The sequence below is a fragment of the Caretta caretta genome, chromosome 6, assembly GCF_965140235.1.
Source record: "Caretta caretta isolate rCarCar2 chromosome 6, rCarCar1.hap1, whole genome shotgun sequence".
Taxonomy (NCBI): Eukaryota; Metazoa; Chordata; order Testudines; family Cheloniidae; genus Caretta; species Caretta caretta.
The window spans coordinates 64,685,726-64,702,584 of NC_134211.1; the positions used below are offsets into that span (position 1 = coordinate 64,685,726).

A 16,859-nucleotide genomic window follows, 5' to 3' on the forward strand; every position below is an offset into this window, starting at 1 on the left:
GCCCCCAATCATTTTTGTTATCCTCTGCTGGACTCTTTCCAATTTTTCCACATCATTCTTGTAGCGTGGGGCCCAAAACTGGACACAGTATTCCAGATGAGGCCTCACCAATGTCAAATAGAGAGGAACGATCTTGTCCCTCAAACTGCTGGCAATGCCCCTACTTTACAGCCCAAAATGCCGTTCGCCTTCTTGGCAACAAGGGCACACTGTTGACTCATATCCAGCTTCTCATCCACTGTAATCCCTAGGTCCTTTTCTGCAGAACTGCAGCCTAGCCATTCGGTCCCTCGTCTGTAGTAGTGCATGGGATTCTTCTGTCCTAAGTGTTGTCCTTGTTGGAAGTCACTTGGCAGCAAAATATCATTATGCACCCTAAAGTACGGCACAGACCTCTCAAAAGTCATGAGTACAGGGTCAGCCATCTTTAAGGATTACATTTGTTTTCTGACACTGTCCACGAAACAACCAAACCCCTCGTATCAGATCCTCAGAGCTCCCAATCACAGGAGCCAGCCTCCCTCCTGCAACACTGCTCAATCCTCCTCCAGGCAATTTATCTGGGAGTTACCCTTCTACAGGACCTACCATAGGCGCCAACTGTCCTTCTGCAGTTTCCTCTCCCAACTAAGCTCTCACAGCTCTTTTGTAGGCAGCCCATAACCCCTTCTTAGTTAGGTCTAATAATTAGGCTAGTTATCAGATGCCCCTATCAGAATCAGCTGGGAGGGTAGCTGATCTGTCACAGGCAAGGCTGGGCCCAATACCCCTTAGAAGAGGGTCAGCCAACCTGTGACATCTTCCCAAAGAAGAAGTCCAAGCCCATTATTTTCAAAACCTTTGGAAGGTATAGAAATAGGATTCTACTTTGAAAGACACAGCTTCTCCAGTACCTGCCAATTAAACCATTCAGTCCCTCAAAAATATTCCATATTTTTTTTTCAAAACTCTTGTTTGTTAATATTTATACAGAGTATACATTCAAACATGAACTCTTTCTAAACTCTGAGGCTCTGAAGGTCATACATCATGCACCACAGGAAAATAAAGTTTACAACTTGATTTGTGTCCTCAATGCCAAAATAATCTGGGAATTTAAGTATTTCATAGATATAGACACTCTTCTGGATGTAAAACAATAAAAACAAAGTCACTCGTTGCAGTTATATAGTTTGACAGATAAACTTTAAAAAAACTGAGCAATCAAGCATCTATACTATGCTGAGTCCATAGTTGTAGTACCAACTAGATTGCTTCCATATTTGCAAACTGTGGGAGACAGATTATCTATAATAAGATTCCATTATTTTAACACCCCTTCCTCTACTACCAACCTTGGTATTTAGCTTGTTTACTGTCCTGCTGCTTTCTGCAGCTCTTGCTGGGTTATAGCAGAAACTTTTCCCCTTCCAATGTTCCTGGTTTTTTTTTTCTGATAACATCTTTAACTCACAGTCCTCGATGGAGTGCTGCTGGGCAGGCCTAAATGGCATAGCTGCACAGCATTGATGCAAAAAATTCTCAGCCTTTCCCCTCTCAACAAGAGAGGCCTCTGGACTTGAAAAATAATTCTCATATTCTCTTTGCCTTTACCCCATCCAGGCACTCACTCATTCTCTCCCCCCCCCCTTAATACTTAACGTACTGTTTCCTCCCAAATCGGGTTGGGTGGGATTTTTGAAAAATTATCTCACGTCTTAGTTGGCCTGACTTCATCTGCAGTGGAGCAGGCACCACCAATTTACTTTGTCAACATTTACTGTTGCTCTTCACAGAAGAGATGGTACGGATAAGCTATAACATTTTGCTTCTCTATCCCTCTGATGTTGACCAAAACTCTGTGCTTTGCTGAGGTACTTAACTTATCATGCAGCTTGCAATGCTCTACATTTTTAAGACTCAACGAATTCAAAATGAAATGTACAGACAAAAGGAGTTTTAAAAATAAGTTTTATGTTTTATGGTACCTTTCACTGAATAATTCAAAATGTTCTGAGAGTGTTAATGAATGAAGTCTCACAGCCTCCTTATGAAATAGGCAAATAAATGTTTTCTTACAGATGGAGAAAACAAGCACAACAATTCACGAATAGGGCAGCGTCAGAGCTAGGACCTACTCTGGTCAACTCTTCACTTCAGCGCATTTACTAATATGCCTTTAACCCACAACACAGAAGGGAAATGAAAATGTTTAGGATTCTGGGAAAAACTCTCCTATGAAGACATTTAAAAACCGCGATTATTTACTTTAGAAAAGAGATGAATAAAAGGAGCAATGACAGCAGCATGTAAGAATTAATGTTATAAAGAAAGTTGGTTGAGAACTTCTGTGCTCCCTGTCGTGAAACACAAGACCAGAGGGACATTCAATTGATTAAAAATGTAACAAAGACTAAACACTTTTTCCATACAACTCATAATTCAACTATGAAATTTATAGCCACAGAATTTCCCCGAGGTCAAAAACTTAAGATTTAAAAAGGGATTGAACATTTACAGGGATGAGGATATCTAAAGTTATAACAGTTAATGCTAACAAATTTGAAAGCAACATTATGCTTTAGATCTTAATCCCAATCTCTAATTATAAGGGATTAGGGGGAGACCTAACAATGAGAGCAGATCATTCCACATCTGCCAAATGTAAGGTCTCTTGTACTTTTTTCTGCAGCATCTGGTACTGGCCACTGTTAGAAACAGCAAACTCAACCACATCTGGACCACTGGCCTGATCCAGTATGACAATTCCTAGGTTCCTAATATTAAGTATTACTTACATTTACCTCAGGTTTAACGAGGCTCATTATCCTACCAAAGGATAATGCAAATTTGCATTTTAAATTCAGTGGTACTTTCCTACATACTGATATATGTTGAAGTGACTCAATTCAACTTCTTTTGAGATCTCAGGAGTATTGGTTGTTTGTAAATAAGTATGTATATTAGCTCACTGTACAAATATGCTTCCTATTGGGGAAATATGGTCCTTTACTGCATGCAAGCAACTTGGTTACCTCTGCAAAGTACACGACTGACACTGTGAAATTAACACTTGCTCTAACTCTTTGTTTATAAGATGCTTACCACCATATTGCTGAGAACTTAGCTTCCTTGCAACACTCAGTTTTCTTACCTCCAATGGATTGCATTAGAAGATACAGTGGTTCACAACACAGGATTTAAATTAGCAATATTCCTCCTCCTTTAGCACTCCCTTTCAAAACCCAATCCCAACCCCGGCCACATAATGCATAGTACTTACTGTTGCTGGACTTGAGGTCACGGTGGATAATAGGAACAATCGCTTCATCATGCAGGTAATTCATTCCCCTGACAATCTGGACAGCCCAGTTGACTAGTATGTCTGGGGGGATCCTTTTACCTGACAGCACCCTATTTAGCGACCCACCACGGGCAAACTCCATGATCAGGCAGAGGGTAGGTTCCTTCAGACACACTCCCCTGAGGGCAATGATGTTGGGATGCTTTAACATAGCAAAGAGCTTGGCCTCTTGGCGGACATTCTCAATGGTCTGGCTGATATCCTCATCAGGGTCATAACGAGCTGCCTTCACAGCAACTTCGTCTCCTTCCCAAACAGCTCGATAGACTTTTCCAAAGCCTCCTATGCCAATGATTTCCTCCAGAGACAGCTCTGAGAAGTCAATCTCCAGTACTATGGAGAGAAAAAAATAAATGTTAAACTGTTCTTAAGAATTACCCAACCACTAGTTCATATGTGGAAAAGTCTGTGATGCCCAATGCCATCCTTACAAAATAAGTCAATCTCTAATAGAAGCCATAAGTGAACTACTTACTAGACTCCCCCTTAAACAGTAGGAATGAAAAAGATAGCCCTGTGCCTCTCTACTGTGATCTGAGAGATCTTCTGGGGGCGGGCAAATTTTTATAAATACTTTGTAAAACCCATGGTGAAAATTACTCCTGGGGGAATTCTGCATTGCTGCGCATGTGCAGAATTCATGTCCCCCTGCAGATTTCTTTGCTTCCCTGCCAAACAAAACAACAACAAAAAAACTTTCTGATGGGGAAGCAAAGGGAAGCCATAAAAGCAGTCACGCGACACCCCCCCCCCCGCCTCAGCAGTATGTTTTGGGTGCCCAGGGCAGCCAGCAGAGACTTAAATCACTGTGGGGAAGGGGGCAGGACTGGGGAAGACCAAACTGGTGGCTCCTACCCTGCGACAGGCTCAGCTGCTACTCCTGGCTGGGCTGGGGAAGACAGGACTTCCTCTTCCCCTGCACAGCATCCGGGGCTGGATCAGACCCACCCCCAGATTTTTCCCCAGGCTGCAGAAAGCTCTGCAAACTACCCGTGCCCCGCTTCCTGCGCACATCACTCCTCAGCTGCAGGGGGAGGGATCACTGTATGGGGAACTGCTCCCCCATCCGTTCAACCCCCATACATCCAGACCACCTCATACCCACTGAGCCACCCCCCACAGCACTCTGAACCTTGCCCCCCCAATGAACCCCTCTGCACCCAGACCAGCCCACCAAGCCACCTGCAACCCGATCCCCATCAAGCCCCACTCCCCCAGCAACCCCCCCAGTAAACCCCCATAACCATACCCCCCTGCTGAGCTCTATCCCCCCCACACCCCGCTGAGTCCCATTACAGTGGCACCCAGAACCACCCAACAAGCCCCTGTGCATCCAGATCCTCCCTGCACTCGGATCCCCCACTGAGCCGCCCACACCCAGACTGCCCCACACAGAAACCTCTCAACTCACATCTGGATCCCCCCCACACTAAGCCCTTCCATACTTGGATCCTGCTGGGCTGAGCCTGCCTGCCCACACCTGATGCACCTGGTATGGAGGGGCAAGGCCCTGGGGTGTTTCTGGGGCAGATCCAGTACTTGTGCTGTGTCAGGGTTGGGTGCAGCCTCACCACTGAGTCCATGTCCCAGGGCGTGATTTGCAGAGTGATCTCCCACCTCTGTACAGCCAGTGGCCTGTGCTCCCCAATGCCATGCTGGAGCCTCCACATTTATTTGATAAATTAAATTTACAGAATTTTGCAGAATTTTAAGATATTGTGCGCAGAATTTTTAATTTTTTGGCGCAGAATGCCCTCAGGAGTACAAAATGTTCTTCATCCGCGCATAAGTTCATTGAACTTTATCTTCAGGCTGTGTGTTTAGTTTGTGATGCACCTTTATTAAAACAGCCACAGTTTGACACAAATAAATGCTGTTAAAATACTATTTTTTTTATTTCCTGACCCCATCACATGATGCGTCAGGATTATACTCTATTCACATAGTAGCCACTGCTACAGACTTAGTCGCCACTGCTACAGACTTAGTCAAAAGCAAACAAAAATTGCATTTGCTCCTTCTGTGTCTATGCTTATTCAACTGCTACAAAACATGTTTTCACTACTGTTTGGCTGTATAGGCTGCAGGGCTGTCTGCCGAACAGGTCAACAGAATTGTCAGCAGAGTTCTGATGTCACTGACATTATTTGACAGAGAGCACAGCTGGATTTTCACACTTCACACTGAGGTTGCAGAACTGATAAAAAGAGAAGTCATCTTTAGACCAACACATAATGTGTCTTTGATAAGGAAATATTTAATATGGAAAACCAGAGGGTCATCGTTTTAAAGATTTATTTAAACACACCCAAACACAACACAGCAGAACCTTGAACTGTATATACTGGCTCATCAGACTGGTGATTGCACAAAATTAAGTTTGTTTGTAATTTTCGTTGACTTGTTTCTGACCAAGATCAAGAAAACATGGATTAGACACAAGCAAGATTGAGATGCTATAATTAGGCTTGGAAGGATTAGATTTTTAATCAGCGAATGTCAGTAAACATCAATTTCACCAAACACACACAAATCCACAAGAAAATAATTCCATCAATAATACTCAAACTTTACAGATAGGCAAAGTAAGAAAAATGCTGCTTGAGAATTTAGAGACTGATTTAAGGGTATTTGCTTCATATATTTTCATGTGCTGTTGATAATGTGTTTTAATAATCATAAACTTTTAACTTTTTGAATCTCAACATTTCATTAAATAATGGTCTGACCCACACCCAAATTTCCCACAACTGAAAATTTAAACTGAAAAGAATGCTTTAAAAGATCAATATGCATCAAAATTGTTACTAAAAATCAAATTCTGCCAATGTTAGCTATAAAGCTTCCTCACACAATAGCATCAGCGCAACAGAATTCTCACCTTCAACACCTCAACTATTTCATCTATCATTACACTGCCTTCCTTCAGCACCAAGAGTTTTCAACCCATACAACTTTCTTGACTCCTATGACTCTTTCAATACAAGAGGGAAAAGTCCTTTGTAGTCCAAAAGACAAAAAAAAAAAAAAAAAAAGAAAGAAAAAAGAAAGCCTAAAACAGGGGAGCCCAGGTTACACTTGTCAATCATTCCGAAGATCTATTTTTCTTCATGTAACCACCCTGTTGAACAGAGCTGGAAAGCTAACGGTATACAGCCTTTTTCTCCTACACAAGAAGACAGTATCACTCCTACAGTAATGGCACTTTGGTGTTCTAACACTGGTTATCTACATGACTGCAGAGATCACAGTACCAGTTTCTGACCAAAAATATTAGTGATATTTTAAATCAAGCCTTTCTAAGACAAGAGCAATAACTGACATGAGCCAATTATTTTGGCACTGAAAGCATCTAAGAGGCATTATTACAGTTGTGTTGAGGCCCTCCAGTGCAAGGACTAGCCCTGGTACCTCTTGCTAGAAGAAGATTCAAAACAGGAAACAGTGCCCCTCTTCTACTTTTTGAATCTTTCAGCTGAATTCCAGCAGTTGCACAGTTTCCCTATAGCCTGCTTCTATAGAGAAAAAGGGAAGTTAAAATGTACTTTATGTGCAGATACACAACTACAAAACTAGCTTTATGGATCCAACAATCTACCCTCTGAAAATGCTTTAGAGAGGCTGTTGATCATAGGATTTTCCCATATGTACTTTAGCTAATAAGCTAAAAAGGTAGAGGAAAGGAGTGCAGAAAAGTGATGAATCAGTGCTGGCCTGATGTTAATTAGTTAGAGAAACTTGAGACATATAGCAAAATCTTTACACCCAGATTTGATATCAACCTACACACTCCAGTGAAAAGAGTCCAGTGACCCCAGGGGTGCTGAATGGACAGTTCCTCTAGCAATGCATCTTGTTTAGTTAATGGCTCAAAAGCTGGACAAGGAACCGAAGTGACTCTGGATGTAGTAATAAAATTCTTCCAGACGCTCTGCTCCATTACAAAAGCTTACCCTAAAAACTGACATACAAAGGAAACAGAAAATGTAGAAGGCAGTGCTGGGGATGGAAGGAAGAAATGGGTTATTAAAAAGAAAGCCAAAGCATGACGGATTCTCCACAAGGAAGGGGAGAGACAGAACTGCCATGTTTGTATCTTGTAATTCTAGCCTGATTTGCAAGTTATACTGTCATGCTGGAAACAGAATGTGGTTTTATGCCCAGTGATTATTTGAGTCTTTGTTCCTCCACACATAAGCTTGCGTCTCACAGCAAAACTTCATTTGTAGTTAGAATAAGGAAGTACTTGTGAACTTAAAAGTTTGTTTTCGGTTTCATTTTCCGTATGTATGTTGCTTTCAGGTAAATTGGGATAGCAACCTCACAATCTTCCTTCACCCACAGACAGTCTAATCAAGAAAATCTAAGGGAATAACTAGGAGTTTACCTTTGGAGAAATCAACAAAATAAAGGACAATCACAGAATCACAGAACTGGAAGGGACCTCAAGAGGTCATCTAGTCCAGTCCCCTGCACTCAAAGCAGGACTAAGTATTATGACAGACTAGATTCTCATTCTTCATAAAGATAGTTATAAAAATCCACTGACTGAGATGTATGAGTTGGTCTACTGTAGTGCAAGGATGTAGACGTGCACAAAAAACTATTTGTTTTAGAAATCCTCATTTTTCTTCACCTTGCTGGAAGTACTAACTCACTTTCTAATTTCAAATGTAATGTGTAAAAATTAAGAGAAAGAATATTTTAACAATACTTAAATCCCAAGACAGTAACATTACTAAGAATTAACAGAGAAATCAAATAAACTGAAGTAGATTAAAGGTATATGGATTCCTCAATCAAAAAACTGGTAATAAGCTGCAGAGCCTGTAGATCACTGGTTCACACCCAAACTAAGTTGAACGTGAGCATAATTACCATTTCATCAATGATTATTTCACTTGCTAGTGGACAAGAATCCACAACACATATTGGTATTCACAGTCCTTCAGCACCCCTGCTGGCAGCCTCAAAAAAGAGGCCATGGATTAACAGAGCATGAAACCCTGACCTATCCTTTCACCTCTTGAGGTAATCCGTCCAAGTTAGGACTGAGGCACATTGGCTGAGTGGTGGAAGAGAATGTCCTGCTACTGCCCAAGCTATTCCATCTATCTGCATGAACGAAGTTGCCAGGACTTTCAGTCCAGCACCTTTCGCAAGCATTGAAGTAAAAACCCAATTCAACAGCAGCCACACACACAACAGATGAGTATACAGCTTGATCAAATTCCATCACTTCTTAGTAGCAAGACACTAGGGCACACAAAACCACTAATGCACAGAGGCAAATCCTATCAGCAGGAAGTGCAAAGAGGCCTTATACAGCAGAGGCACTACAGTTCTGCTGTACACGTACAGGATTTGGGGCTGCTGCAAGGGGTGTACTCTACAGCAGCTCTTGGAGCACCAATGCACAGGGAATGGAACAGGGTTGGAGAATCCATTGCTATGTACATTTCCCCTGCACTCCCAATAAAAAGTTAGGGCCACAGGATCTTGGGCAGTCTCAGGGAAGCAGAAATGGCTCTGTGATGGAGGGATTCCTTTCCACGCCTCCCTCAGAGCTATCTAGCATACCACTAAATATTTGGGCTGTTCCCTGAATGGAAAGATTGGACCATACAACTGCTAAGCAGAGGAGGGCAGAATCATTGCTCCAACACTCAGCTTTAACGATCTGAACAGTGTCTGTTTCTTGGTGCTCATAAACCAGGATTCTCCCATAGGCAACATGATTTACTATTTAATCCCAGTTACATACTTTTGCGCATACAGGGAGCCAGAGAGAAAGACATTAAGTGACATTTCACTGATCTTCCTTGAAGGAGTTGACTGTCCTATATGAGCATTTTTGTATACTCTATCACTGCTTTAAACAAAATAAGCTTATTCAAAAAATAAAATCTTAATTTTGGGTTTAAATTCCCAGCATTAATGGAAAAAGATATTAACAGAGAAGACAGAAACATATTCTAGATGCAGACATTCTAGAATGTTTTGCTTTCCACAACTGTAACTGGAATATATGGGATAAGTAGCAGTAGTACACTGACATGTCTAATTAAGAATTAACTGGTCTCTTTCCAAACAACCCTTCCCTAAGTGTATTGGGAGAAACACCAAACTACATAAACAATCTTGGGAGCTTTAATCCTTAAATTTTTATCATCATGCATGACCATACCATCTTGAAAACAGGTTAGTTTAGCAAAAAGTGATAGATATTCAGGTTAATGAAACAACGAGATGACCTACACCTATAATATAGGAGATGTAGTCCTCTGGAAATTAGAGAAGGATGTGGAAAAGGAAGAAATGTGTGTTAGGATAAGGAGAACAGTGACATTTGGTGGAACAGGATATGTAATGTACTAGTAAAGAAACTGATATTTTTTTTTATAGGGATCCCTGCACCTCTCAGACAGGACATGATGGATTGTATACAGTACTTCATCTGCATCAAATCCTTTCATGAGCTATTGCTAAGTAAGGATCCTAGAACCTTGACTTCTAGCTTGCAAGCTCCCTGCTGCAAGTAACAGGATAAATAGGACGAAAAAGCTGTGTCTGTGACCTCAAACCCTGTACCAGATTGACAGTGTGCCCCACTTAGCCTAGATAATTCCACACCAATACCAAAATCCATGGGGTGGGTGAGGAGTCAGTGTAGACACTTTAAGGACAAGGTCATGATAAATCATACACTTGAGCAGCAGAAGCCTGGCACTGCCTGACCAAGCAGCCCTACCGCGGCTGAGGAGCTGCCTCCCAACCCACCCCTTGCAGGCTCCTCAGCACAGAGGAAGCAACTCCTTGATGTCACTTACTGGCTAAAATTAAGAGACAAGAAATGGTGACAGGCTAGGCCGCCAATGGGCCGCCCCCACCCCTTTCCGCCCCAGTGCGACCGGACCCGAGCCCACCGATGGGGGTCTCCAGCCCCTCAATAATACCCATCCCGCCCCCCGCCAATGGCCCGCTGCTCCCTTACGGTGTATGGCCGGGGGCGGCGGGTAGTGGGGTCGCAGCTCCTGGGCGCCGCCCTGGCGGCGGCTGTGCGCGCTGCTGCTCACGTAGTTGCTGGGGAAGATGCCGACGCGTTGGTCGATCCGCCCCGTCCACCAGCCCTCGTCCCCAGACACGAGCGCGTCCCGGGACAGCACCTGCACCACGTCCCCCGGCCGCAGGCTCAACTCGTCGTCGCCGCACGCCTCGTACTCGAACACTGCGGTCCAGAGCGGCCCGCCCGGAGAGGGCTCCTCTCCGGGGCTGCTGCTGCTGGCGGCGCCGTCGGCCCCCGCCTCCGGCTGCGGACTGGTGCTGCGCGCTGTGAAGGGCTCCATGGAGCGGCTGCTCCATAGGGGGAGGCGCCCGCAGAAGCCGGGCGCCGCCGCGTCCACTGCTCATGCAGCCGGACCCAGGGGCGCCTCCAGGCAGCGCATCAGGTACGGGCGGCGGTCAGCGGGGGCTTCCTTAGCCCAGTCTAGGGACAGGCACGGGCAAGCGCCGGGCACTCCTGAGCCGCCGCCGCCGCCGCATCCCCCGCCTCTGACTGCCGTACATCCTCAGCCACCTGACTCTCCTCTCCCGCAGCTTCTGCTCCGGAGCGCGGGCCCCGCCCTCCTCTCCCAGATATCATCTCTATTGGCTGATGAGGTTGTCCATCAGGACCTCCCCTACCTGATTGAAGATACTCAGCTGCGCCCCTCTCAGGAAAATCCCCACCCACCCGTTCCTGATGTCTCGCGCTTACCGGCAGGGGACAGTTGGCCCCACGCCCCATCAGTGGTGGTTTTTCATTGGCCTGACGGCCTACGTCAGTTAAACCGCCAGAGCACCGCCCCTTCTGCCTCTTTGCGGTGGAGGAGTCTATTCTCTGTGTTACTCCTTTCATTGGCTCGGAGGATGTGGGCGTGAACCATGAAATTAAACGCTTCGTTTGGATTGGGCAATTGGCCCCGAGGAGAACATTTGTTTGTTTGCCATTGGTTGGGAGGGGGGTTAAAGTAAGACACTGCCGCCCAACAGCAATTTAGCAGACGTCAAGTGGAGTGGGGTGTCGAGGGTGGTGTCGGAGAGGTGGCGTACCAGCAGTAGCCGCGGCAAGTGGTGTCTGGCTGGCTTACCGCGGGGCTGCCCCTATGTACCGCTCTTGGGGGCGGCGTGAGTCACTAGCGAACCCATAAAGGACACCGCAGGGGTGCGAGCTCTCGTCCCCTCAGAGCGGTCACAGGCCTTCTCCCTCCCTGCCGCTGCGGCTTCCGTGGGGTGCAGCACGGTCTCACGGCTCGGGAGCTGCCGCTGTGCTGTATGAGCCCGCTGCCCTACACCAGCCCCGCCGCGGCAGCCTCGCGGGAGTAGGGGCCCGTGGGTCCTACAGACTTAGGGCATCCAGCCACAGCCGCCTAGAGCTTCACGGCAGTGACTGGCTCACAGCCGCTGGGACTTTCCCACAGCAGCAGCTGGGCAGAGCTCGTGTCTGTCTGCTCTGGGAGTGCAGGCCTCCACCAGCCGAGTTTAAAAAGAATTGGTTAGCGGTGTAGGGGACTCGTAATAATAGACGAGCGGGGTTCGAGTAGCGGTCGGGGTAGGCTCCCCGCGGCCCCTCCCCCCCACTTCGTTATTAATGCCTAAGAATTGTGATGGTTATAGTGGAGAGTAGCGGAGTATTTCTACAAAGAGAAAATTGGTTCCCTTAAAAAAACAAGTCAAGCAGCAATTTAAACTGGGGCTGTGAAACGAATAAAAAAATTATGAAATTCAAAAATTGTATTAATGGTGCAATTGTATTAAGCAATAATATAATACCATTTGTTTTAAAATTTGGATGTTTTCAATGTTTCAAATATATTGATTTCAATTACAACAGAATATAAAATGTATAGTGCTTGCTTTTTATTTTTTATTGCAAATATTTGCACTGTAAAAAAACAAAATATTTTTAACTCCCCTAATACATGTACTATAGTGCTAGCTGAACTTAGAAATGTAGAATTATGTACCAAAAAACAATCTAAACTTTAGAGCCTGCACTTGTTTAGCCCATTGTTAAGACAGACAAGTTTGTTTACATTTACAGGAGATAATGCTGCCTGCTTCTTATTTACAGTGTCACCTGATAGTGAGAACAGGTGTTCACATGACACTCTTGTAGCCAGCATTGCAAGGTATTGAGGTGCCAGATATGCTAAACATTTGTATGCCCCTTCGTGCTTCCGTCACCATTCCAGAGAACGTGCTGCTGATACTCGTTTTTAAAAAAAAAAAAAAGTATTAAGTTTGTGACTTCCTTGGGGGAGAAGTGTACGTCTCCAGCTCAGTTTACCTGCATTCTGCCATATATTTCATATTATAGCAGTCTTGGATGATGACTCAGCACATTGTTCATTTTAAGAATACTTTTGCTGCGGATTTGACAAAATGCAAAGAAGGTACCAATGTGAGATTTCTAAAGATAGCTACAACACTCCACCCAAGGTTTAAGAATCTGAAGTGCCTTCCAAAATCTGAGACGGATGAGGTGTGGAGCTTGTTTTCAGTAGTCTTAGTGGAGCAACACTCTGATGCAGAAACTACAGAACCCAAACCATCAAAAAAGAAAATCAACCTTCTGCTAGTGGCATCTGACTCAGATGATGATGATGAATGCGTTGGTTTGTACTGCTTTAGATCCTTATCCAGCAGAACCTGTCATCAACATGGACCATGTCCTCTAGAATGGTGGCCGAAGCACGAAGAGGTATAAGAATTTTTACATATCTGGCACCTCAATACCTTGCACTGCCAGCTACAAAAGTGCCATACGAACACCTGTTCTCACTTTCATGTGACATTGTAAATAAGCGGGCAGCATTATCTCCTGTAAATGTAAACAAACTTGTCTGTCTTAGCGATTGGCTGGACAAGAAATAGGACTGAGTGGACTTGTAGGCGCTAAAGTTTCATTGTTTTGTTTTTGAGTGTAGTTATGTAACAAACAATCTTCATTTATAAGTTGCACTTTCACAACAAAGATTGCACTACAGTACTTGTATGAGGTGAATTGAAAAATACTGTTTCTTTTGTTTATCATTTTCTCAATGCAAATATTAATCAAATAAGTGAGCAGTGTGCACTTTGTATTCTGTCTAGTAGTAGAATCATATTTGAAAATGTAGAAAACCATACAAAATATTAAATTTCAATATATTCTATTGTTTAACAGTGTGATTAAACCTGTGATTAATCACAATTGAGTTAATCATGTGAGTTAACTGCAATTAATCAACAGCCTTAATTTAAACCCTTTATACAACTTCAGTGCTACCATAGGATAAGCAGGAGCTCGCTTGACTTTAAGGGCACTTTTCCATTTTTATTTATTTTTTTTTCTTTGCTCTTGCTTTCTCCCTGGTTGTGGTTGTTTCTTCTTGTTCCATTTCCCCCCCCCCTTTTTTTTTTCTTCAGCTTAATGTCATTTTATCTTCTTGTGTTCTTGCTCACTTTACCGAGCTGCCTCATAATGTTTCCCCTCTGACTGGTTCCCAATCTCTCTCCTGGGGGCATCTTGCTCCTATCAATACGCTTTTTTTTTTCCCCCTAAACTTGCTTCCTTCTACTTGCCCAAAGCCAACTGTTTCTGACTGGCTCTTCAAAATGCCCAAATCCATCTGTCTGAGGTATTTCTAAAGCTACCATGATCTTAGTATCTGTCAGGGTTCCCTCACCACTCTGAACTCTGGGGAACAGTTGTGGGGACCCACATGAAAGACCCCCCTTAAGCTTATTTCTACCAATTTAGGTTAAAACTTCCCCAAGGCCACAAATCCCTTCTTGTCCTTGGATGGTATTTGCTACCACCACCAAGTGAGTTATCCAAAGATTCAAGGAAAAGAACCACATGGAGTTTCTGTTCCCCAAAATATTCTTCCCAAGCTCGTTCACCCCATTTCCTGGGGCGGCTTGAGAATAATATCCTCACCAATTGGTACAGGTGAGCACAGACCAAATCCCTGGGTTTTTAGGACACTAAAACCAATCAGATTATTAAAAAATAAATAAAAAGCACCTCTGTAAAATCAGCATGGAAGGTAATTTTACAAGATAATCAGATTCAAAACACAGAGGATTCCCCTCTAGGCAAAACTTTAAAGTTACAAAAAACAGGGATACGCCTCACTCTAACCATAGGGAAAATTCACAAGCTAAAACAAAAGATACTCTAAAGCATTTCCTTGCTATTACTTACTGTTCCTGCAATTTAGGTGTATCATTCAGTAGGAGCTGGATTACTTGCTCGGTCTCTTTGTCTCCTGAGAGAACACACACAGAGCACAAAAACAAAGCTGCTCCCCATTTGAAAGTATCCTTTTTCCCCGTTGGTCCTTCTGGTCAGGTGCCAGTTAGGTTAATTGAACTGATTAACCCCTTACAGGTAAGGGGATTCTGTACCTCTGGCCAAGAGGGATTTTATATTACTGCATACATAAAGGTTGTTACCCTTCCCTTTGTATTTATGACAGTGTCTAATGCAGTTCACAACTCTCGTGCCAAATCCAATTGTCTTTGAAACTTTCTGAGTCTGCTGCTGATAAAGGAGCACCAGCCAAAGTGCTTTGCTTAAATAGAAGGAAAAATCATATTATTCCTTGTGTCCCTTTTTACTCCCACTCAGTGGCTATATTGAAGTCAGTGGTAAAGGCTGATTAATTTAATCACTTACTTCATCCTCGAGAGTACATAGACCCTGAGTTAGGATCCAAATTTACCTCCTTTGGGTTTGACTTGATACCTAACTCAAAAAATTAATATAAAATAAGATTTGCCTTCCCTCTGAACCTGGGTTTCCTTCAATGACCTCCTATCTAAAGGACTGCTTCCCTTCCGTCCAAAGTGGAGTCACTTTGGCCTGGTGAGTCAGCAGACCAACTGCTTTATGTACCCTACCACCTGCTAATGGGTGAGTCAACCAAAGAGCCTTGTTTCTCTTTTACATTATCATTATAACATCATGGCAGTATCACTACAGTTCAGATGCATCAGGATTTCTATTTTAACTGTGTTTTGAATTAGTTCAAAATGTTTATTGTAGATTGGGAAGTGCTTGAATTTTCTAGGGTGTTTTTTAGGAAAAACAACCAGTTAGAGCTTCATTATAACTATTTCAAAAAGAACCAGAGGTGACCAAAACATTTTCACTGCTTTTCCACAATCTTCAGAGCTCTTACTACTGAACTTGGAAAATGAGGGAGTTGTGTATCATTCTTTTTTTAAACTGAGGGGCATATGACATTTAGCTCTCTGGCAGGCTAATAGCAAATAGATAAGAACTGAATCAAAGAAGGCTGTAAAGGGGAAAACTAACAGGAAAACACAGTGGCAAAGATAAGTATCCTTGCGGAAACCATAGGTAGACCTATCAGTTAAGGAATACCCCCTTGTCTGGCTCTATCCATGCTAGAATGGCTTGCTCTTCCCAATGCTGACCCTAAGATCAAAGGGGATCCTAAACCTCAAAGATGCTAGGGGGGAAAAAGGAGAGGTTGGTTGAATGAGTAATCAAAGGCTACCCAGAGTGTCACTGAATGCTGAGAGAGGGACTGAGACACACAGAGGCAGGGAGCCTGTTGCAGCAGGACAGGCTCCTTTTCCCTGCCAGAGATGGAATTAGGAAAATTTACAAAAGCTGGCAAGGAAAGTTTTTAAGGTGTAAGTAAGTCCCATGCATGTAAGCCTTTTAGTGCTTTTACCTAAACAAACAAATATTTTACCAATGCTCTAAGTGCTTTGTACCTTTCAGGAATAAATAAATAAATGCTTTGTTTTGAAGACACTTTCTGTGTCACTGCAAACTTTATACAGATACAGGCTTCTAAGGGAAACTATTACAGATGCCAAAACCAAGTCATGACTGTGTCATTAAGACAGTTGGGAATTGGGGCGCCACTGCCCAGAGATCCAGCCTGAGTGGTTGAACTATGTGGTTCTACCCAGAGCAAGGTCCGGGAAGCCAGGCATGTCATCAGTGGGGGTGCACTCAAGAGGAATAAAAGAGTCTACACAGTTCACCCTGTAGTAATGAAACTGACCAACACCTCCCAGACCTTTAGATTTTACAACTAAGTTAATGAGGTTACTTCAAGCAGAGTTAGAAATAGAACCTATATCTTTAATATGACAGACCTAGGTGTGGCATGTAGCCGTACTGCCTTTCATACTGAATATGCCAAATAGGATAGACAAAGTTCATCTGTAAATAGGTGACACATTCCACTGCCACAGCCAAGGATAGAACCCAGGCTACCTGCTCTCCAATGTTCTGCTGTCTGACCCACAGGCAAAGTGTGTGTCAAATCCTCCTTGAGTGGCTTGTATTAAAAGGGGCTAGTAATTACTCTTGTAGCTCAAGTGGTAGAGGCATTAGCTGGGGCTCTAAAGGGCCAGCCACCCATTCTGCTGATGTTCCTTGGAGAAGTGGTATTTTACAGTTTTTTCTTTTTAGAAAAAAATTGGTTTGTTTAAATCAAACAATAAA

General features: G+C 43.6%; 1 protein-coding gene across 2 annotated transcripts in view; it reads right to left on the reverse strand.

Moving 5' to 3' along the window:
• MAP3K9 (mitogen-activated protein kinase kinase kinase 9) overlaps positions 1–10,938 on the reverse strand; it is a 111,456-nt gene extending 100,518 nt beyond the window's left edge. For both annotated transcript variants that reach the window (XM_048852469.2, XM_048852468.2), the window contains exons 1-2: positions 10,338–10,938; positions 3,263–3,676 (exon numbers count right to left, since the gene is read on the reverse strand). In XM_048852469.2, the coding sequence (XP_048708426.2) occupies positions 3,263–3,676; positions 10,338–10,689 (766 nt within the window). In that variant the 5' untranslated portion in view covers positions 10,690–10,938. The remainder of the gene's footprint in view (positions 1–3,262; positions 3,677–10,337) is intronic.
• Between the last annotated feature and the right edge of the window lie 5,921 nt (positions 10,939–16,859).